Raw genomic sequence first — 24,163 nt, 5'->3', positions numbered from 1 at the left:
GCTATACATCTGACTGATTTGTTTATTTGTACATTTGTATTGTATTTTTAGTCGGGTGTAAAACCAAATGCCACAAAACTTACAGCTGAAGACACCGAGAAAGAAAGCTCATGGTATGATCATCTAGTAAACCATGTGGATGGTATGCATTGTAATTATGACCATGTCTTTACCGATTTGGAAAAGGTGCAAGAGGAGGAAAAAGGGCAATAGGCTGCAAAGGGGAAGGAGGTGGAAGAAGAGGGGAAAGAGGAGCAAGAGGATGAAGGTATGGAAAAGGAGGAACAGGAGGGATTGGGTACATATGAAGTAGGATATGTTGATGTAGAGGATGGCAGTGAATCTGATACTGATAATGATGAAAATGCCTTCATTGTCTCACCTAGAGTACCTGTCCAGAAGAAGAAACACTCTGGTATTGAACGAGTACTGAGGAGGATGTTTGATGAGTATGAGAAGAAGATGAATGCCAAGTTTGATGAGCAGGAGAAGATGATAACTGAACACTTTGGTCAGCGAGATAGGAAACTGAATACCCTTGTAAATAGATTGTCCGTTGTAGAACGTGATGTGCAGGAACTGAAGTCACAACGCGACGTTGATATGTATGATATGGGGATTGGAGGACAAGGTCTGGATGACCAAACTGTTCAGGAGGAGAGGGAGAATAGAAAAACTGAGGAGAAGATAGACCAGGAGGAGAAGGAGAATAAAGATCAGGAGGAGAAGGAGAAGAAAAAGCAGGAGGAGAGGGCTAAGAAAGAACATATGGAAAGGGAGAAGAAGCAGCAGGAGGAGATGGAGAAGAAAGAGCAGGAGGAGAATGAGAAGAAAGATCATGAGGAGAGGGCTAAAAAAGAACATGATGAAAGGGAGAAGCAGCAGAAGGAGATGGAGAAGAAAGAGCAGGAGGAGAGGGAGAAGAAAGAGCAGGAGGAGAAGGAGAAGAAAGATCATGAGGAGAGGGCTAAGAAAGAACAGGAGGAAAGAGAGAAGAAAGATCAAGAGGAGAGGGCTAAGAAAGAACATGAGGAAAGGGAGAAGAAGCAGCAGGAGGAGAGGGCTAAGAAAGAACAGGAGGAAAGAGAGAAGAAGCAGCAGGAGAGGGAAATTGTTATGCTGATTGATGTAAGTTTGTTTTTAACGTTTAAAGTGGTGCTTTTAACTGAATTCACAATGACATAATCTGTGTCTCTATTTGGTGTTTTAACAGGATGAGAGCCATGACGGCCATGATGCTGAGATCGATCATGGACAGCTTACTCTTCTGGTTAACCAAGTTGTCCAATCGTCTTTACCTATACGTGAAGACAAAGGAGAAATAGAAGATTTGACTATCGAGGTTAAACATGAGGAGGAAGGGCAGGGTAATAGAGGAGGAAGAGGAGTAGGAGGAAGAGGAGGTAGAAGAGGAGGAGGGAAAGGGAGAGGAGGGGGGGTAAAGGATGCAGGAGGAAGGGATGGAGTGGGAGGAAGAGGGACAAGAGGAGGAAGAAGAGGGAGAGGTAGAGGAAGGGATGTAAACATCAAGGAGGAAGACGTGAAAGGTAGACCCCAGCGAGAAAAGAAACGTGGGAAAGACGTTAAGTCACCATTCACTGATCCTCGGATGGAATATCACTTTGATAATGATGATGATGCAAAGTACCCCGTGGAACAACACGATGGTCGCGATCGTATAAAAGGACACCTTCTAGAATCATATGACGACTGGAAGAAGAGTACCCCCCGCGATCAGCTGAGGACGTTAGGTGGAACCGATTGGGGTCAGACTGTATCGTGGTTTGAAGAGGCAGAGATAACTGGAAAGTATATAGATAGTCAAGTAAGATATTGGTCACTTTCCAAGTTGTTGGTTTATATTCTTCACTATGTATGTGTTGTGTTTGAACTTATTTGTGCATGTGTGTTGCAGCTTGTAAATGCATTTTTGTGGTTATTAAACGGTAAATACGTCCATCAAAGTCAGGATTGGACTGCCATCGACTCAAATTTCTTTGGCTTTATGGAGTTTGCAAATATGACCAAGAATTATGACAAACCCGGCAAATGGGGACATTCCAATGTGTTTGTGCAACGAATCAATGGGATGAAAGAGTTTCACAGTCGGCCCTGGTATGAGGTTAAACATGTGCTAATACCCATCAATTATAAAGGAGAACACTGGTTACTCGGTGTGTTCTACGTGGAAGAAATGAGGATAGAGTTCTATGATAGTCTGGAGTCAAATGCATCCAAAGAATCAATGGACAAATGGCTTGAACCCCGTTTTCGTATCATGACAAGAGCAATGGAAGAGGTCGAGTTTTGGAAGAAAAGTGGGCGGCCTGATAATGGCAATAGATTGATAAAGTGGGAGAGGGCTCGCGGGTGCCCACAACAGCTGTGCAAATCCAATGATTGTGGTGTCTTCCTATGCTTGTTTGCTCAGCATTATGTTGAAAAAGGGCCATTATGTACGGATTATGGATTCTCTGGGTTTGATGGACGTTTCTATAGGCTGCGGGTGTGCTTGGAACTCTTCAACCAAAGATTGTTGAACTAGAATGATCTTATTCCAATGCCTAATTTGCTTGGCTTGTAATCTATTTTAACATGTAAACGTTTGTTGGTAACTTATAAATGTATATTATTGGTGACATCTTCTTATTGTACAAGGTCGATATGGAAACATATCGGCGATTACGTATGGACATATGGGGTCATAGAAGGCGTGGACATAGCCGATATGGAAACATATCGGCGTGTACAATGTCAATATGGAAACATATCGGCGATTACGTAGGGACATATGGGGTCATGGAAGGCGTGGACATATCCGATATGGAAACATATCGGCGTGTACAATGTCGATATGGAAACATATCAGCGATTACGTAGGGACATATGGGGTCATGGAAGGCGTGGACATATCCGATATGGAAACATATCGGCATGTACAATGTCGATATGGAAACATATCGGCGATTATCAATACTCATTATCAATACTCATTATCAATACACAAATTATGAATACAAAGTAACAATACATAAGATAGAGTACACTATTTATCAATACTCATTATCAATACTCATTATCAATACACAAATTATGAATACAAAGTAACAATACATAAGATAGAGTACACTATTTATCAATACTCATTATCAATACTCATTATCAATACACAAATTATGAATACAAAGTAACAATACATAAGATAGAGTACACTATTTATCAATACTCATTATCAATACTCATTATCAATACACAAATTATGAATATAAAGTAACAATACATAAGATAGAGTACACTATTTGCCAGCAGAGTTTTTAGAACAGCTTGCTTCACTCGATATTGTTGGTGGAAGCCGAGATGGAACTCGTAACATACTAGTACAAGTCGCTCGATTATGACCAGTTTGCTCGCATCTGGTGCACCTTGTCGGAGTTACCTCCTCGCCCCTTGACGGTATTCGGCTTTGATTTCTCGGACGTCCCACTCTAGGCGCAGCCTTTTTAGGAGGAAGCACCCGCCTAGGAGGATCACAAACTTTCCATTCAGACTGGTGGCCTAGTGGATGTATGGGTTCATGGTACGATAATCGTACAGTCTCATTTTTGTAGTATCGATGCACCCACGCATATGCATTCTCTAATCGATGCATGGATGCAATCTTACATACATGTCTGCATGGAAATTGTGACAATTGCCATTTCCTACACGTGCATGTTCCCGCGCGCAGATTCACTATCCCACCCTTACCTCGATCGCCGATTTCAAAATTGTGTGCATCAATGGGCTTATATGAACACTGAACGGACTTATTGACATGTTTATGCATCTTCTCGTTATAAAATATGGACAAATATGTCTCCCGTTCCCCTGCAAAAACATTTTCAATATGTGAGTACATAAGAACTATTACTATTATACCATGGACGAGGTCCTAATATCATACCTGCTTTTGTGCGCCTCTCATGAAACCATGCTTGGAGGATTGTCCATATATACTCAACCAACAATGTGATCGGTAGACGTCTACCATCTCCCATTCTTGCGTTGAATGATTCTGATATGTTTGTTGTCATAATGTTATACCGACGTGCGCAGAAGTACGCACGTGTCCATTTCTCTCGACGAGCTTCCTCTAGATAGTCCGCTGCCCCTGGACTTATACTACGAAGTCTGGCGAATCTTTCCTGGAAATCAGAGGTCCGCCATGCTTTTACAACTTGCCAATACGCTATGTCTAACTTTTTCCCGCCCCCAAACTTAGCCTTCACATTCTGTTTCAAATGCTGAGCACAACTTCCATGTACCGCATTTGGATACACCATATTGACTGCATAATCAATGCTCTTGTTCCTATCTGATATTATGACGATGTCTTCAACTTCACCAATACATTCTTTCAACCTGGTGAAGAAATAAGCCCATGATTCATTACATTCATTCGGCCCAATTCCGAATGCAAGAGGGTAAATTTGATTATTACCATCCTTTCCAACCGCAACATAAAGTACCCCGCCATACTTAACCTTTAAGTGTGTTCCATCTACACATATAACGGGGCGAATATGTGCCTTAAAACCTCGGATTGAAGCACCAATGGCCATGAAGAAGAATTTGAAATTATCTTCATCATCAGTTTTAATATGTGTCACCGTACCTGGATTAACAAATTTCAGTGTCTCACAATAATCAGGTAACAACATGTACGATTCTTCAGGTGTACCACTCGCGCTATCTACCGCCCAACATCTTGCTCTCCAAGCTTGCATGTAAGATAGATTGATTGAAAATAATTTTTCAATCTCCCAAATGATGTGACTTGGACGGTACACCCGATTCTCCATATCTAACTTCTCACTAAGTATGATACCTGCTACTCGTTTCCCCGCTTGCCTGTGATGTGGCAATAGTTGTCCACCCCTATCACAAGTGTGACTGTCCATACTGTCAATTCTCCGAAGTATGAACATATCTGAACCGAGTATGACTCCACCTCTAGCCCGCCACTTGCATGTGTCAACATGCTTGCATCAGACCTCAAACATAGACGTTTTTCTGGAATACTCTATTAGTGAGCATTAAATGCAGGTAATGATTAATTTGACTTTCACTCTTCTTCGAATGTCACTCTTATTCGAATATCACCCTATAGTCTGTTGAGATTCCCCATGCATATTACAATTCCTTCATCTATAAATAGACTCATTACCTGTTCATACTTTATTATTCATTCTAGTAAACTCTTCAGTTCTCAAGTTTATCCAAAAACAATGGCATCGTCACCACCGGGATCACCACAGTCGCCACCACCACCACCACCACCACCACCTCATCCTATGCCTGAGTTCGAAGAACTCATGGCTTCTTTCATCCTCTCGTTCCGTGATGGAGACACGGACGAAATCGTCAGGTTCATGAGGGGCATGGCACAAACCATGTCTTGGGCTGCAGAAGAGACCTCTGACCTTCTGGAGTCAGTCATGGCCCAAAACAGGCGGCTCAGGAGGACAGTAAGGCGCCTCAAGCGGGACTTGGAGAAGTCCAATAAGGACTACGCTGAGGTGTTAATGGGTCCTGAGTACCAATAATTGTGTTTTTTTTTGTTTTGTTTTTAATGTTTACGTACTTATATTAGTTGTTCTGTGTTTGTTTCTTTTTTTGTTTATGTGTTTTGTGTTTGTTACTCTGTTTTTTTCGTTTTTTAATGTTTTATGTATTTCTTTCCTTTTTAATATATAATATAAAAATTATGCTTATGTTTTATGTGATTTGTGTTTGAATTTTATGATTTAGAATGGAAAATCACACATCTCTGAATGTCGATATGAACCTTGTATCGACATTCATATCGACATTCATATCGACACTGTCGAGAAAATCGCAGATTGAAGTTCCAAATCAAATGCATCTTCTTACAATTGATGTCACTCATTTTAGGGTTTCGCACGAACAGGAATAGCATGAATAGACGACAACAACGATATACATTGGGTTTCAAAGAAACAAACCGATACATCAACAATGAATAGGACGAAGCTTTAAATATTGTAAATTCATGAAAAACTTACATGATTGTGTATAAAATCTTGAAGCACACACTGTGGGTTGGATTTATTGTTGATCGTTAGCTGTAAATTGATCCCGTTCTTTAGAGAGAGAGAGAGAGACAGAGAGAGAGAGAGAGCGCGGGACGAAAAGAGAAAAATGGGGGGAAGACAACGTTATTAAAAGGTTAGAGATGAGGGTAAGGTTGGAAATTAGTTAATGAAATGTGTTAGTTTTGGTGAGATTTTGAAAGTGTGTTAGAAATGAAAACTAACCCCCAAAAAGGTGCTACTTTTGTAATTGTCCCTAAAATTAATTACACTTCTTAATTAGTATGCATTAACCTTAAAAAATATGTATTGTAGAACAAATGTAGTATTTTTTCCACCAGTTTCAAATGTTTAAAATAGTACTTATTCTATATATGTCCAAATGTATTTAATTCGGTTTCAAATGAATAAAAAGAAACATATGATTTGATTTTAAAGATAGTAAGACAGAATGTTGGATTCATCACTCTAACCGTACATCCCTGAGATATATGGAAGCCAAAAATAAGATTGATATGATAGATTTTGAGAATGGGATGATGTGACTCAAAACGAACCTTGAACGGTCTAGGGATATTACCCGACTGTTCGTACATGGTCTCCCACATTTATACCATCTGATGCAATAGTTAATTCAACTATAGTTTTAACTAGGTTCCATGAACTACCACTAGAGGTGAGCAAAATAACCAGTAATCGATTACTAAATCAATAACCGAACCAAAGTTTTAGTTTGGTTCGGTTATTTTAACATACTAGTTCGGTTCAGTTTTAATTTTGACTTAGTTTGGTAATCAGTTATCGGTTCGGTTACTGAAAAAATATATCGGTATAACCGATAATCAAACCGATTTTATTATATAAATATAAAAAATATAATTTTATTTTTACATATATAAATAACTTACCCCCTGAAAAATATACTTTTATCTTTATATATATAAATGTTGGTTCATTAGTTTTTAATTTCTTCAATTGTAACTTTTATATAAGAGTATTATTTGAAAACCAATTAAACAAAAATATACAAAAATTAAATATTATGAGTTTTCGGTTATTCAGTCAATAACCGAACCGAAAATTTTCGGTTACCAATCCTATTCGGTTCGGTTATAAAAATAGCACAAACTTCAGTTCGGTTAATCGAACCGAACCGTTGCTCACCCTTAACTACCATTGTAGTTTTATGAGAATGATTGTCTTATGCTAATCGAACGCCCGCAAGAATTTTGTCAGAATTAGAGTTGAAATTGACTTATCCAAGCTTCTAGTAGCTCAATTCCAATTGAATGGCAAGTCATACCAAATTGAATATGAAGCTCTAGACGTCGTGTCTACCAAATACGGAAGGTTTGGTCATACCCGCAGACCTGCATTTACCTAGGAACCATACCATCCAAGACACCACAACCTATGAGCCCACCCCAATAAAGAGTTGGACTTGAACTAAGATTTGCGAAATCGGAATCACTGAATCCACAAGCTGTTATGTTAGGGATAGTACCACCTCAAGCATCGGCTATGAAGGACAAGGAATGAGATAATGAGTATTCCATATAATAGGTATTCCATGAATTTTTTTAAACTAAATGATGGAACATGGATTCTATAGGAATAACTATTTAACATATTCCATGAAAACGTGGCAACAAGAAACCAGTAGGAACGTACTTTTCTAATATTCAATTTTACATCTAAAAAATTTAATAAAAAACCCTCAACTCCTCCATTTAGGTTTTTAAAGTTATTTTCTGGCTAAAGTCTGAAGATAAACTCATTCTTTATTTTGCTTTGTTTTGTTTTTTATTTAATAAATTTTTTAATTATTTTACTATGATAGTAAGTTTGATTATTTCTCCTTTATTTGTTTTTTTTTGTTTTTTTTTATATTTATCTCTATATAGATAGTTGTAGTGTGTCTCTATATATGAATAGTCGTGATTTATCTTCCTATATAGATATTATCGTGTTTTCCTTCACGGAAAAGTAGGATTTTTATTTATTATCACACAAACCTGAATCATTCAAAGACCACGAAATTTTTTTAAAGAATAAAAAAACTCTGAAATCGATTCTACGTAGAGTGAGTTTTCTTACCGTTGTGTAGTTTCAATTAATATTTGATATTGGTGGTGAAGCTCTTAGCCTAGTGGTTGAGAGCTTACCTATACCTTGGGAGGTCATGAGTTCGAATCACATCCGGGTCTGGTGGGAATTTTTCTTTCTTCTTTAATTTAAGCGCATTGCGCAAATTTAAAAAAAAATTAATATTTGATATTTCTTTATCACAATATTAAAGATATAGATTTAAACTCTTTTCGATGTAATTGTGAATTGCAATACTATTTCTCTCCAATGAATCAAACAATTACCTTATTTTTTTAAAGAAATATTTATTTAATTTAAAAAGAATATAGAAATTGATTATTTGGTAATAGCTTTAATTTTTTTTTTTTAATCTTATCCAAAAAAACAAAACACAAACTACATTAACTGTAAAATAATGATTAAACTTGATTTATCACGTAATTTCCTCATAAAAAAAATCTGGGCCCGTTAACGGCAACCCTAACTCCAACTCTTAGCCCACACATAACAATATAATGAAGAAGAAGAAGAAGTAGATTGCAGTTCATAAATCCTAATAAATCAATGGTTATATTCCTAAACGTTCCTTTCTTTTACGAAAATGACAGGCGAAGGGACCTCATCCCCCACTCTCTCTTTTCATTATCAATCAACCCTGTCAAATCACAGAATTTACACAAACTATTAAAATATGAAGAAGATGAGGGAAGTACTTGAGCTTACCCAAACTCAAAGTCTTTGAAGCTGCGTAAACTATTCCCTAAGCTCAAAAAACAGTATGATTAACCAGGCCATACCATTTGTAATTGTTTTGATCAATTTTTATGTATATATTTGTACAAATTTTGTATGTATACAAGGATTCGACTCTCTCCTTCAGCTCCCACAGTCTAGATTGTCGGCAAGAAGCCGACCCATTTTCAAAAGGGTCCTCTTTCTCCCTCATTTTGGAGCTGTAGGAGATGGTGTTCATAACGATACTCAGGTGAATTTTTTTGAGTCATCATCTGTTGTGTATACTGTGATCATTAATTGCCTTTTTTGTTGTTCTATTTAAGCTACAATATTGTAAAATATGATAAATTCACTTCAATGGTCTATTAATTTTGGATTTTGATTAACTATGTTTGTTGTTTAACCTTGTGCAAAATTACTGTTAAGAAGACACTGTCACATTACTATTTTCTGGGTTTTGTTTAGGCTATCGTAGATGCTTGGAAAATGGCATGTTCTTTCCCAGCAAGAACCAGAATTGAAATTCCAGCTGGATATACTTTTCTAGTCCATCCTGTGGATTTTGCTGGACCTTGTAAATCTAGAATCACCTTTAATGTAAGAATTTTTTTGAAATTACTTAGCTTGGAACTATTTTACCAATGCTATTTCATTTTTTAGTTCCCTTTTTCAGTGTTTGTGTATAACTTTTTAATCACTGTATTGGAATTGATAATTGTTAGATTTCTGGTACTATTGTTGCCCCCAAAGATCCGAGTTCTTGGAAAGGTCTGAATCGTCGTAAATGGCTTTACTTCCATGGGATAAATCACCTTACTATAGATGGGGGAGGAACAATCAATGGTATGGGAATGAGATGGTGGGCTCGTTCTTGCAAGATCAACCCAAGAAATGTATGGCTAATTGTTCATTCTCATATTTCATGTTTCGAAGTATAATTCTTCTTAATTTATTTATGCATTTTTCTGAATCTGGCTTCAATTTTATTTGTGGCAGCCATGTCGACATGCTCCAACGGTTGGTGCTGCTTATATTATTGGATCAATGCATTTGGTTCCATTTATTTGTTTGTTTTTGAATATTTTTCTTTCCATTTGCTGCCACTGGGATGTTGCTTTCGTGTTATATGTTTATTAACTTAATCTGGTATAACTATTGTCCTTCTACAGTCACTGACCTTCCACAAGTGCAAGGATTTGAAAGTCATGAATCTTAGGATTGTCTATGCTCAGCAAATGCATGTTGCATTCACTAATTGTATCCGGGTTATGGCTTCCCATCTTGTGGTGGCATCACCTGCTATTAGCCCCAATACAGACGGAATTCACATCAGCGCATCCCGTGGTGTTGAGGTTAGAGATACTATAGTTGAAACAGGTCATTATTTCAGAAACCAGTATTTAATATTTGAGTTTTAAGCTTCAGAAGTTTTTGATCATGAAAAATGTTTTTCTTTCTCTTTTATGTTCATCTTTTAACAACATATCACAAGAAAACAAAAGGTGTGGAGTTCTTACTTCCAAACCATCAATTTAAACCTTAATGATGCTTAAATATAAGTTATTATGGTTCATCCTTTTATGATTGCAAATACTTAAGCATGACAACTTTTGCATTTTGTCCTTGTTTACATGTGAATCCCAATAATCTATTTATTTTCAGTTCCATTTCTTATTAGATATTTGCTTAAGCACACAAAGAATTTGATAAGAAGCTTTTTGATGGATATCCGTTCTAGTTCTAGCTTCTTGAATGTAAAAAGTCTAGTATAAAAGTTTTCTATGAATGCAGGCAGCAGTAACTAATTACTCATTTCTGTAAAGAATGGATAAATACCTGCCCATCTATATGGGGTTATCAGAAATTCTATAGGTAGTTATTTTTATTGTACTTGCATTTGAGTCACTGAAAGTTAAACTTTAGTATTTTTAGTGCCCCTAATCCGATGCCCATAAGCTGCCATAGGTTCATAGGATAGCCTGATATTAAAGGAAATATATTGTAACTTGTTCTTGCATTTGATCCACTAAAAAAGTTAAACTTGAGTACATGCGGTGCCCTTAATCGGATGTTGATAAGCTGCCATAGGTCTATGCGGTAACATGGTTACCATAATACTATGGGGTCATGAACTGAAATTTGCAATTCTGTAGAGATGATAAACATTTTGGGTGCTTGGGCGGGTAAATTTCATTAATGGTGTACAACCTTTACCTCATATCACACTTTGGTGTACAACAGGTAAAAATGTCCGGTCAACGCCTGGTCAACGCGCCACCTCAGCCCCACCACACTATAATGACTAAAATACCCTTATCACTAAAAAATAAAAATAAATAAAAAAGTAAAAATAAATAGAAAAAGAGTAAAATATCCTCATCCATTTGAGCATCACCTTTATTTGAAATAAGTAATTCTGATAAAAAAAAAAAAGTAGAAATAAGTACATAAATTTTATCCATGGCTCCAATTACCATCAATTTGTCAAATTATCTTAAATAATAACCTAACCATCCCTCACTTCATCTTCATCCTCTTTATCTTCTTCCTCTTTTTCTCTCAAAATTGAAACTTGGTCTTCCATGGCAGGTTTCTCGCTTGGTGATGGTGAATCCCACCTCCGGCCGTCTCTCTCGTTTCTTTGCCTCAAATATGAAACTCAGTCTCCTTCTTCCGTAATCTGTAGTCTCCTTCTTCCGTAATCTGTCGATTTCTTTTTTCCCTCGACCACCAATTTCTGGTTTTTTCTTTTTCTTCGTCTTCCCTTCAAGTGAGGCGGCGATTCTTCACTGGTCCTTTCCGATTCCAAGCCCCTCACTGCTTCTCTTATCTATTTTTGGATTTCTGATTCGCATAAGCCTAAAAACTTCTATGACGCTAAGAGATTTGAATCATAAGCATTTGAATCTACCAAGCATTTGAATCTACCATTACCATTTGAATCTGCCACTTTCATGTAAAGTTTCTCATATTAACTTTGAAAATGGTAAAGATATGAGTAAATCAGTTTATATAATAATTGATTAATAAAAATGGTTTTTCAATTTTAAAATTTCCAGGAAAAATAAGAACTGTAGTCTATGGAAGCATAGAGAGAGAAGGGAAAGAAAGAGAGATAGGAGAGAGTGTATTTCTATTATTTTTATTTTTTTTAGGGATAAGGGTATTTTAGTCATTATACATATGGTAGGGCTGAGGTGGCACGTTGACCAGGAGTTGACCGGCCATTTTTACCTGCTATACACTAAAGTGGGAGGTCATCTATAAGGTTGTATGTACACCAAAGTGTGAAATGAGGTAAAGGTTGTACACCATTGATGAAATTTACCCGTGCTTGGGCATATGTCACAGTCATCAGCACTGTTAAAAAAACTCAGTTTCTGAAAGTCTAGAGAAGATATACATTTCCTCCTTTTTCAATTCTATGCAATTCAGATAAATTTTTCTGATTTTGAAGGTTGTCATTTCTTATGTTTTGTCCATATTCAATAGCATGTAGTACACTTGCACAATTTAGATGCACTTTGTGTTTCTTATATAAGTTCAAATTCTGTATCGAGGAGATGATTGCATCTCTATAGTCAGCAGCTCCTCGAGGATCAGAATCAGGAATATCGTCTGTGGACCAGGCCACGGCATTAGCATTGGAAGCTTGGGAAAATATAACTCATCATCAAATGTCCGCGATATAGTTGTAGATGGGGCATTCCTGTCGAACACTGATAATGGACTCCGAATTAAAACGTGGCAGGTAAATTTCACAACAGCTCTTACACTGTGTCTCTTCATACGAAGATGGATAATTTTATGATTGATAGAGTTGGCATTTTGTATTAAACAGGGAGGTAGTGGTAATGCCAATGATATTACTTTCCGGAATGTGTTAATGGAAAACGTATCAAATCCAATCATCATAGACCAATATTATTGCGATTCTTCTCACCCATGTGCAAACCAGGTATGGAGTTGTTGCCACCCCATCCTTAGAGGTAGTTGATTATACATAATCTGTAATTGTATGTAATGCAGACTTCAGCTGTTAAAGTTGCCAACATATCCTTCATGCACATTAAGGGAACTTCGGCTACAGAGGCTGCTATGAGATTTGATTGCAGTGATTACTTACCTTGTGAAGGCTTATATTTAGAAGATATTCAACTGGTTTCATACAAGGGGGAAAGCTCAAAATCATTTTGTTGGGAAGCATATGGCTCGAGTCTGGATCCAGTCTATCCTCCTCCTTGCTTCTCAGAGACTCAAAGCTTTATTCAGCAAAAAGTTGTATCCGAATTCCTTCAATCTTTCTGAAGGCTGCGCCGCCCTTGCCTTGCCTTTTATATCTCCACTTTCCTGGCCTGTACATTAGACTGTGATTTACACTTTCTTAATAATTCTCCTGTACTTCCTTATTTGTGCCACATCTTTACAGTAAATAATGCTTATCTTAAAGCCTTCATCAAAATTTGGATATGAGATGGTAGTTTCTTCTGCTTCCAAGTTGGAGTCCTAAAATTCTTCTATTCTGTGCCCATAAATTAATGAATACTTTGTGTTTGTATGGCCACCAATAGATCAAAAAGAACAAGAGAAAGACTTCTCCAGCACAAGCCACATGAGCAAACAGTTAAAAAGGATATAAAATCTAAACACAGCTATCTATTTATTGGTTTTTGACGAATTGGAGACTTTCATCAATGACATTCATCTGGACTGCTCCACTATTCGTTGCAATTATTAAAGGAGTCATATAATATAACATTAGAGATCTTGATTTAAACAAGAAAATGTTGGATCTACTAAATAACACATTTACAAACAAATGTTCATCTATTGAGCCGATTATCCTTCTGGCAATTGTGTTATAGAGATCATAATTACATTATAGAATAAAAGTACTTTGTTAAAATGAAAAAAATATTTTGTTAAAATCAAATAAATATAAAAAGTTACTTGTGAAAAAATCTAAAAATAGTTTTTCTTAAATGACTATTGTTATAAATTCGACAAAATGTTTGATTTTGATCTTCTCTCTAAAGTGTGAATATGATATAATTTTTTTTTATAAAATTTATACAAATATTTATATTTTGTTATTGATTAGTAATAACATGATATCGTATGTACATTTTAGATAATAAGATTTCTGTGACAAAGTAGAAAATTTCATTAACGATGTCTTGAATTAGCCCAGCCTGCCAATATTAAAATTGTAATATTTTTTTATGTTATGGATAATATTTTATCATTTTGAATCTTAGTAGTACATTTTTATTTTTATTTTGAAAGAGTAAAATTATGGTTGATTGCTAATATTAGGGATATTTTATCCTTTTATAAACTGGACCAAACATATTTTGGAGGCTGCTTTAACATAACAACTAAGCATAAACCTAATTAGAGAATTGATTTACCATAACCCAAACTAAATTGGCAAAATCCCTTAATTTCTTATTTTTCTACTCTCTAAGTGTCGATCTTCTGCAGTCCCACACCACCCCTCCACCGCCCGAAGGTGCTGCTGTCGCGAGAAATTGTTTTGGCCTTTGGCCGTCTCATTTCTTCAACTCTCAGACTTCAAATTCCATCTTTTCCTCTGTAATCTTCTGCTACTCTCTTTTTTCCCCCTCCGTTCTTTCCATTCCATGTCTATTTTCTGCTGCAATGCTCACACTCACAGCTACTTTACAGTGATTTTTAATGGTTATTTTAACTTTACTTTTTTTTTGTAACAGGATTGGAAGTAGAGATACAGAGTGACATTTAGCTAAATTGTTTTGATATGCAACTCTGATTAGAGGTATGACTTCTATAGTTGAACTTATAGTTGTCCGGTTTGCCTATTATGTGAATTTCATAAAATGTTCGTGTCATGTAATGTCTCCATATTCTTGTTTGATGTATATGCCTTTTAGGTTAAAAGCAGTTTTGCAAGTGACTATTTTTAGTTTAACTATAACCAGAAATTTGCAAATTATTTTGTTTTATTTTATCAGTTTGGATTCATATACTTGCCATGAAGCATTAGGTTATATGATATGCTTGCAACTTGCAAGTGACTCTCCTTGAGTAGAATCAGAAAATTTTCTTGTACAAGTTAAATATGAGTTTAACGTCCTAAGATGGGCCTTGTAGGATCTACTCAATGTGTTGCTTTCTCCTCTGTTCGAAATCATTCTCATTCTGAACGCGGCTTTGATATCCTCTAGTTTTATATAGCTGATTTACTTATCACTTGCCTCTGCAACTATAGAACTTGGCAGGGTAGAAATACAACTTGTAGTTATTCACTGAACTAAATAGTTCCAATAGCTTAATGATCCCATAGAGAAGAATTTTAAAAGAAATATGTAGAACTTTGCTTCATTCAGAAATATTCAAGATATCAAACTTGGGAGCTATTGATTTGTGCATCAGTACATGCACTTCTCAATGTCTTCTTGCTTTTATGTTTGAATACTTCTCCTACATCATCTTGCTCTCTTCAAATCAAACCAAGTCAGTCATTAATCAATACTTCAGTTTCATAGAATCTTTGAACAAGCATAAATTATAACCACATTGTGCTTCATTCATAGATTGAGATTGTTTTGCATCACCTTTTTTTTATTGCGATTCTTACAAACCATGTGCTGCAATCTTCACAAGCTTACAGGCTTGTAAGAAGTTTCAAGTTACCTTTTAAATACACACTGATTCCATATTGGTGCACAATGCTCTCTTCCTAAAGAAACTCAGTGTATTCTATCTTCAGGTTCATTAGACTTTTAACCTCATCAAAACATATACTAAAGGCCTAAAGAGTTACATATGTTACTTGACTCACTATTCATAGTAATAAAGTACGGACATGAGAGATGAAAATCCAGCTCTGTAACCAACCCTTTTCGTTGAAGTTCTTCTTAGCATACCTTTGATTTCCATCTATTATGAAGGAAATATAGCTGGAGATTAATCTCATAGATACAAAATGTGCAAATCCCTATAAAACTAAATGATATAATCACAATCCACCATTGCTGTGTATTCCCATTTTAGTAGAAACTAAAATAGGGAGTGACAAACTAACCTGTTCAAGAGAAAAATGGAAACAAGTATATGTTGACGGAGTCAGTTCTTCAAGATTTACCGAAGAATCAATTAGAGAGAACACGCGTGCTTGACATTAAAGTATGAAAGTACCACCTGAACATATAAATATGATTAGACTAAAGTCCTCCAATATTTAAGTGTACTCAATTACTTAATACGGAAAAGTGTACAATGCAAAATAGTATAATAACGTCAGAATTATACATTTTTATTTTCTATAACTAGATAGTGTTCGTCTGTCAGTATTGGCATAATATTTGGTTAATAACGCCAAAAATCACAGAAAACAATATTTATTGAGCTTGAAAATTTTGTTGAATAATCCTTGTTCATATTTTTTTCCTTTAGTTAATTGTTTTTGTATTTCAATAGGGATAAGGTACAATTTCGCCCTAAGGATTTCGGAAGAGAGAAATTTAACCCCTATCATCCAAAATGGCGCAATATTTACCCCATTGTGGAAACCCTAACCCATATTTTCCCTCTTCCCAGAGATTTAAAAAAAATGTTGGTAATTAGTTACTGCTAGATTTTGGCTCGTTATCGGTATTTTCTTCAAAACTGAACTAACCTTTCTACCATAGGATGAACATTGCGCCATTTTGAACGACAAATTGGTCTCAAAATCTTTAGGGCAAGTTTTTACCTTATCTCTGTTTTAATATTACTTTGATATACTATGCATCTTTTATATAGGTACATGATACTGCTGCTATATTGACTTTGCTTTTTTTGCTTGTATTTATATTGCTGTCTTAAATGATTACACCACTATATAATAAGAACAATGGATAGTTTTATTTTCATAATGATAAAGAATTCAGATAAACAATTAGGAAAGCTAGACAAGATGAATGGATTGAAATGAAGTTTATTGATGAAATGAGCAATACAACAGAGAACCAAAAGAGTGTAATGCCCACCCAGGGAAAGTGTCCCCTCACAGACCTCTGTACATAACAGAAAGGTCCTCAAAACAACAAAACTACCGCCTCCTTTCTACAGTACCCTCACTCTTATTTAATAGCCTCATTACACACACTCTCATACTGACCTAGCCAATACTACCCAGCCACGTGGTCATCCTGTTGGCCCTTTTTCCTTCTTTCATAAACCCTCCAAACTATGGGCCTAGCCCTATTAGAACTGTCTGCTGCCTCATTGCTAACAATGCCGCCCTGATGAAATTCAGTCTTGTCCTCAAGACTGAGGCTCGGGAATTGGGTTTTGATATTGATTTCGTCTTCCCAAGTAGCTTCCTCAATACTACGATGCTCCCACTTAATAAGCCATTGACTGATGTCCTCCCCCTCCCGACGGATCTTCCTTGTAGCTAACACTTTTTCTGGTACGATAGCTTCGTCAATTGAGACTTCGAAACCTTCCGGTAAGACGGGCTCTACAACTTGGGGTTTGTTGGCCGGTTTCAACATTGATACATGGAACACCGGGTGAATCTTGGAATTCTCAGGAAGCTGCAGCTCGTAAGCAACTGGTCCGATGCGACGCTTAACCTGGAAGGGCCCAAAAAACCGAGCTGCCAATTTCTGATTCACTCTACGGACCACAGACTGCTGTTTATGGGGCCCTCAATTTCAAAAATACCCAATCTCCTTCCTCGAACGTTATGTCTCGCCTGTGTTTATCGGCCTGCAGTTTCATGGATTGCTGCGCTTTGGTCAAATTGTAGTTTAACTGTTCCAGGGCCTCCTTCCGATCAAATAGTTCTCTAGCTACCCATTCTACTTTGATTTCCCCGGGAATAAACTGAAATGGTGTTGGGGGCTTTCTTCCGTAGACCGCTTCGAAAGGGGACATGCCGGTGGAGATGTGAAAGGAAGTGTTGAACCAATACTCGGCCCAAGGAAGCCAAATTGCCCAAGTTCGGGGCTGCTCCACCGCAAAGCACCTCAAATATGCTTCTAGACAACGATTGGTGACCTCCGTTTGCCCGTCTGTCTCGGGGTGATAGGCCGATGACATTTTCAGGACTGTTCCTGTAACCTAAACAGCTCTGTCCAGAAGTTGCTCATGAATATGGGGTCCCTATCACTGACTATTGCCTCCGGAATTCCATGAAGACGTACCACCTCCTTGATAAATATATCAGCAATGGACTTAGCTGAATATGGGTGTTTAAGGAGGATGAAGTGAGCATATTTGCTCAGCCTATCCACCACTACAAGGATCGCATCGAAGCCTTTAGACCTAGGGAGACCGGTGATGAAGTCCATGGACAATTCTTGCCAAACCACGTCTGGAATGTTAAGGGGTTGTAACAAACCTGCTGGAGCCAACGTAGATGCCTTGAAACGTTGGCAAACGTCACAGTTTTTAACAAATTCTTGGACAGCTCTGCTCATACCCACCCAGTATATATTGGCTGCCAACCTACGGTAAGTTCTGTAGAAGCCGGAGTGCCCTCCCGTCGGAGACGAATGGAACTCATTCAATAAATCCGGAATCAGGGACGACTGTGCTGATATCACCAATCTGTTCCTGTATAAAAGCACCCCATCCTTAAGCTGAAATCCCGGACGAGACTCCGGTTCATTTTGTAAGTCAGTTCTGATCTTGCACAAGTGTGTGTCTGTCTCTGCTTCGCTGATCAGTTTTGCCCCATCCTCCCATCGCGGGTAAGAAGCCATAAATTGGGAGAGATCCCCTTCCTCCCCTCTCCTTGAAAGCGAGTCAGCTGCCATATTTAGTTTTCCCGGCTTATAGAAGATTTCGAATTGATATCCAAGTAGTTTCGCGACCCAATTTTGTTGATCGCAAGTGGTGATGCGCTGACTAAGTAAGTGCTTCAAGCTTTTCTGATCAGTAAAAACTCTGAACTTCCTACCTTGGATGTACGTCCGCCAGTGTTGAATTGCTAGGGCCAATCCCATTATCTCCTTGTCGTAAGCGGATTTAGCCAAGTTTCTATCAGCCAAGGCCTTACTGAAGAATGCAATTGGCCTGGAATTCTGCATTAGGACAGCCCCAACTCCCCGCCCCGATGCGTCGCACTCAATGTCAAAAGTCTCCTCAAAATTAGGCAAAGCTAAAACTGGAGCGGTTGTGAGCGCCACCTTCAGTGCTTCGAACGCTTGCTGGGACGTTTCAGTCCACCGGAACTGATCCTTCTTGGTTAATTCTGTCAAAGGCCTCGCGATTTTTCCATAATCAGCTATAAATTTCCGGTAGTAACCGGTGAGACCGAGGAACCCCCTTACACCCTTTACCGTTCGCGGAATTGGCCATGACATTACCGCTTCCACCTTTGCGGGATCCATGGCGACACCTTCGCCTGAGATAATATGACCAAGATACTCAACCGATCTGCCCCCGAGCTGACACTTGCTAAAATTAGCCACAAATTGATGGTCCCTAAGAACACCCAGTGCGATTTCCACATGTCTCAGATGAGTGTCCCAATCGGTGCTGAATATCAAAATGTCATCAAAAAACACGAGAATGAATTTCCGCAAGTAGGGCCTGAAAATCTCATTCATTGTGGCTTGAAACGTTGCCGGGGCGTTTGTCAAGCCGAATGGCATTACCAAGTATTCGTAATGTCCGTCGTGTGTCCGGAAGGCTGTCTTTTCAACGTCTTCCCCTTTCATCAAAATCTGATGGAACCCCGACTTCAAGTCGATCTTCGAGAAGTATTGAGACCCATGGAGCTCATCGAGGAGTTCATTCACCACTGGAATTGGGTATTTATCAGGTATGGTTACCTTGTTTAAGGCTCGATAATCCACACATAAACGCCACGAGTCGCCCCTCTTCTTGACCAAGAGTACTGGGCTAGAGTAAGCACTAGAGCTGTTGCGAATGATACCTTGCCCCAACATGTCTGCCACTTGCCTTTGTATCTCGTCTTTGTGATGATGGGGGTAACGGTAAGGTCGAACGCAAACCGGGCCACTTCCCGGGACTAGTGTGATGGCGTGGGAAATCTTTCGAGGTGGTGGTAACCCTCTTGGTTCCTGAAATACCTTTTTGTAATTCCCCTGGATCTGTTTCAAATTTTGCTGCTGTTCTTCATTGAGCCCATGGTTGTTTTGAGGAATATTTTGCCCCCCAATTTGCACCCGATTTCTGCCGGCTTCTAACAAACAGTGGAGTGAGGATATTGTTTGGCTTTCTTTCTCCAAGTTCCCTCCTAACTCAACCAACTCCCCTTTCTGCCAAAATCTCATTCTTCTTTGTCCCCAATCATGACAGACTACACCCAAGGTTCGCAGCCATTCTATTCCCAAGATCATGTCTAACTTCCCCAATTCAAAAACTAAGGCTTTAACTTGGCATTGGAAGGAACCCATAGATAAATTAACTAAAGGGCAGTGCTCCCTGATTTTGACGGTGTAACCATCCCCTAAACGGATCGTAATTTCCTTTCCCATCTCCGATGGCAGCCCTAGAGATCGTACCAGCGTTTTGGAAATGAAGTTGTGGGTGGCTCCACTATCAATCAAGACGGAAATAGGAATTCCCTGAATTTCTCCATTAACCTTGAAGGTTTTGAGTTCGGTATCATTGGGCTCCACAATTCCGTTGCGTTCTAGAACGTGACATTCTCCAAGAACACCCTCATTTTCTTCTCCGTCGTTCGAAGGAATCGCTTCAGCCAACACAATCTCTCCTTTTGCATCGACATCCTCATCGTCGGCCAGTAGGAGGATCCGGAGTTTCCCCTCGGTGCAGCGATGTTGAGGCGTGTAGGGTTGAGCGCAGCGGAAACAAAGCCCCCTCCGTTTTCGATCATCCCATTCTCTTTGGGTTATGTGTTTGGTGCCTCTGTTTCTAAAATTACTGCCTTGTGAAGATGAGTAAGTGTTGTGCGCAGTAGAGGAATAAGAGTTCCTGGAAGATGTTTCAGCCTTTGGGCCATTAAAATTTTTTCCTTCAGAACCAGCCCATTTAGATTGATTTGGGCCTGCTGTGCCTCCAGGCCTGTTGAAGCCACTTCCTGAACCCTGAGCCCCATGAGAAAGAGAACGCCTGTCTCTAATGTTACCACCCAGTCCCCTGAAATTTCCAGCGCCGCCTCTCTCTCTATGGATCGTCACCTCCGCCGTCTTCGACAGCCTCATCGCCTCTAGCCGGGAAAGTGGGTTGTGCATAAGCACTTTATCCCGTATTTCCTCCCTTAACCCATTCACAAAGTATCCTACGTACTGAAGTTCCGGTTGACGGGGAACCAAGGAAGCCACCATCTCAAAGTCCTCAATGAACTCGGTCACCGTTCCCGTTTGCTTCATGGCCGCTAGCTCTTGATAAGGGTTCTAGATGTCGAGATTACTGAACCGATGAAGTATTTCTTCCTTGAACACCTCCCAAGTCAGCTGAGGAGTGGATTCCTGTAAAACGGTGAACCAGTTGATGGCCGATCCCTCCATACATATCTCGGCATTAGGAATACGAAGTTCTTCCGGTGTTTGATTAATGCGGAAGTAAGTTTCGGCTCTGGTGAGCCATCCCCTAGGATCCACGCCTTCAAACAGGGGTAGTTTCACTTTTCTCCCTCCCAAATAGTTGTCTCTCGGTGGTCTGCCGCCACTGAAACTAGAAGTGGCCGGAATCAACTCTAACTGTCGCCGTGTTCCGGGTGTGGGATTCTGGCCTACCATCTCCGCCTCTACTGTACTGCTTGGGGTTCGAACCACTCTTGGGTTTCTTCCCTGGGATGCTGCGTCTTCTTCCTCAACTGGTCGTTTCTCAAGTTTCTTCACCAAGCTAGCCAACTGGACCTTGATTTCCTCCATGGATACCTCCATGGTTGTCATGTGCTGTGAAAGTCTAGCAACCTGGTTTCCCATTCCAGAAAGCTGTTTCTCCACTCCAACGATCTTCGCGTCGGTGGCGTCGAACTTGCTTTGGACCCTTTGATCCATGTCGCCGGTGTTGTTGGGCATCCGGCAGGTCGGACCACTGATAAAGAATTCAGATAAACAATTAGGAAAGCTAGACAAGATGAATGGATTGAAATGAAGTTTATTGATGAAATGAGCAATACAACAGAGAACCAAAAGAGTGTAATGCCCACCCAGGGAAAGTGTCCCCTCACAGACCTCTGTACATAACAGAAAGGTCCTCAAAACAACAAAACTACCGCCTCCTTTCTACAGTACCCTCACTCTTATTTAATAGCCTCATTACACACACTCTCATACTGACCTAGCCAATACTACCCAGCCACGTGGTCATCCTGTTGGCCCTTTTTCCTTCTTTCATAAACCCTCCAAACTATGGGCCTAGCCCTATTAGAACTGTCTGCTGCCTCATTGCTAACACATAACTTGGCTGATAGTAATATAAGTTGTCGCCATTTGACTATTTCTTCCTTGATTTTTATTTTCCTAGTCCGAAATGGATCAAATAGCTTGATATTTTTTCCTCTAAATTTTGCAAATGGAAAATTTTAGTCTTGCATGAATCATGTAGATGAATTTAGAAAACCATCTTGTTTGGTTATAGAAATAAAATGTATAATTCTAACCTTTTATATATATTGTTTTGAATTGCATTTTCATATGAGTATGTTTATATTGAAGCACTTTAGTATTACGGTATTATCATATGTATGTGTTCATGTGATACTTTGATATTTTAATGTCAAGTATTTGTTGAACTCTCTAATTAATTCTCCAGTAAATCTAGAGGAGCCACCGACTCCATCAACATAATTATTTCCACTTTTTCTTGAACAGGCTGGTTTGGCGCTTCCTCTTAGTAAAATGGGAATGCATAGCAGTAGTGGATTGGGTAACTTGTACCAAAGTTTGTGTCGTTTTATAAGGATTTGTATGTTTTGTGTGCTGTCTATGGGGCCCATCCCCAATCATGTTGCTTTCATAATGGATGGAAATAGAAGGTATGCTAAGAAGAAGAAGTCCAAAGAAGGGGCTGGTCACAGAGCTGGATTTTCATCTCTCATATCCATACTTAAGTACTGCTATGAACTGGGTGTGAAATATGTGACTGTTTATGCCTTTAGCATAGATAATTTTAAAAGATCTCCTGACGAGGTTACAGAAGTTATGGACTTGATGCTAGAAAAAACTGAAGAATTGCTCCAAAAAGAAAGCATTGTGCACCAATATGGAATCAGGGTGCGTTTTATAGGTAATTTGAAACTTGTTAGTGAGGCTCTAAAGATTGCAGCAGAAAAAGTCATGAAGGCTACTGCTAATAACACCAAGTGTACCCTTTTAATCTGCATTGCATATACTTCACGTGACGAGATTGTACATGCTGTTCAAGGTTCTTGTATAAATAAATGGAAGGAAATTCGAACATTGAAGTTTTCTAAGACTAATAATATTTGTGCTGAAGAAGTGAAGGAAGAGAATAAGAAAAATGATGTAGACAAGAGAGATGGAAGTGCAAAATGTTTGACTTGTTTTGAGGATAGCAAGATGATGCAGGAGAAGTATTCGATAATAAAGCTGATAGACATTGAGAAACACATGTACATGTCAGTAGCTCCTGAACCTGAGATCCTGATTAGAAGTTCTGGAGAGACCCGCCTGAGCAACTTCTTACTTTGGCAGTCGACCAACTGCCTTCTGTATTCACCAAATGCATTGTGGCCTGAGATTGGTCTATGGCACTTTATTCTGGCAGTCTTAAACTTCCAGCATAACCATTCTTATTTGGAAAAGGAAAGTAACCACTTCTAATATGAAACCATTTGCTCGTGTCTGACATGAAAAGGACTCGAATTTCCAAACATTAGTGACTGGTGTTGCAGGAGCAAACAATAGTCAAACAACACTGCCGTTTGGTACTGTCTTTCTTTTCCAGGACCCTTTGCCAGTTACCACCAGCTCAACTTCCAACGTTGTTGGTGTTGCAGAAGGAACTTCTATCACGTCCAGTCTGGATGAGCTAACTTACAAGTCTTGCTACTGCTGAGATCACTCTGCTCGGATGCACACATGATGTCAAACCAGCGGATGAATCCATGTTTTGCTCAAGGGTATGCTACAACTTTACCAGTGGATCTTAGAGGCGGCATCAGAGTTGTTTACAAGAAAGAATTTCATGTTTAGAGGCCTCCATATGTATAGAAAGTTCATATATCTTGGACAGAAACCTCAAGATCAAACTTAAGTATGGTGTTCTGTTTATCACAGTTTTCGATTTGCCACTTTTACTTTTCACGACTG

The 24,163-nt window shown here is 38.6% G+C and overlaps 2 protein-coding genes across 3 annotated transcripts; both read left to right on the top strand.

The window, feature by feature from the left end:
- Positions 1-8,719: 8,719 nt before the first annotated feature.
- Positions 8,720-13,385, top strand: LOC136222966 (probable polygalacturonase At1g80170). 2 transcript variants are annotated; one of them, XM_066010674.1, is made up of 8 exons: positions 8,720-9,165; positions 9,381-9,512; positions 9,638-9,808; positions 9,912-9,932; positions 10,085-10,292; positions 12,497-12,666; positions 12,757-12,873; positions 12,945-13,385. In XM_066010674.1, exons 1-8 carry the CDS (start codon positions 8,959-8,961, stop codon positions 13,221-13,223), a joined length of 1,305 nt encoding a protein of 434 aa, XP_065866746.1. In that variant the 5' UTR covers positions 8,720-8,958; the 3' UTR covers positions 13,224-13,385. The 2 variants fall into 2 exon arrangements, with proteins under 2 accessions (XP_065866746.1, XP_065866745.1); XM_066010673.1 differs by having other exon boundaries at positions 12,479-12,666.
- Positions 13,386-14,280: 895 nt separating this feature from the next.
- On the top strand, positions 14,281-24,160 carry LOC136222995 (dehydrodolichyl diphosphate synthase 6-like). Its single transcript, XM_066010730.1, has 3 exons — positions 14,281-14,510; positions 14,648-14,712; positions 22,703-24,160. The coding sequence occupies exon 3, from the start codon at positions 22,730-22,732 to the stop codon at positions 23,672-23,674; it is 945 nt and encodes a 314-aa protein (XP_065866802.1). The 5' UTR covers positions 14,281-14,510; positions 14,648-14,712; positions 22,703-22,729; the 3' UTR covers positions 23,675-24,160.
- Positions 24,161-24,163: the final 3 nt, after the last annotated feature.

Source organism: Euphorbia lathyris, chromosome 3, assembly GCF_963576675.1.
Source record: "Euphorbia lathyris chromosome 3, ddEupLath1.1, whole genome shotgun sequence".
NCBI classification, from domain to species: Eukaryota; Viridiplantae; Streptophyta; class Magnoliopsida; order Malpighiales; family Euphorbiaceae; genus Euphorbia; species Euphorbia lathyris.
This window is presented reverse-complemented; position numbering and strand designations above follow the sequence as displayed.

What these genes read in the sequence shown, in the direction of transcription:
- LOC136222966 (XM_066010673.1), top strand. Translation starts at nt 8,959, where the DNA reads ATGATTAACCAGGCCATACCATTTGTAATTGTTTTGATCAATTTTTAT. An exon ending in AATCTAGAATCACCTTTAAT is followed by an intron (nt 9,513 to 9,637) that starts GTAAGAATTTTT and finishes GATAATTGTTAG; the next exon opens with ATTTCTGGTACTATTGTTGC. An exon ending in CTCACCCATGTGCAAACCAG is followed by an intron (nt 12,874 to 12,944) that starts GTATGGAGTTGT and finishes TATGTAATGCAG; the next exon opens with ACTTCAGCTGTTAAAGTTGC.
- LOC136222995 (XM_066010730.1), top strand. Translation starts at nt 22,730, where the DNA reads ATGGGAATGCATAGCAGTAGTGGATTGGGTAACTTGTACCAAAGTTTG.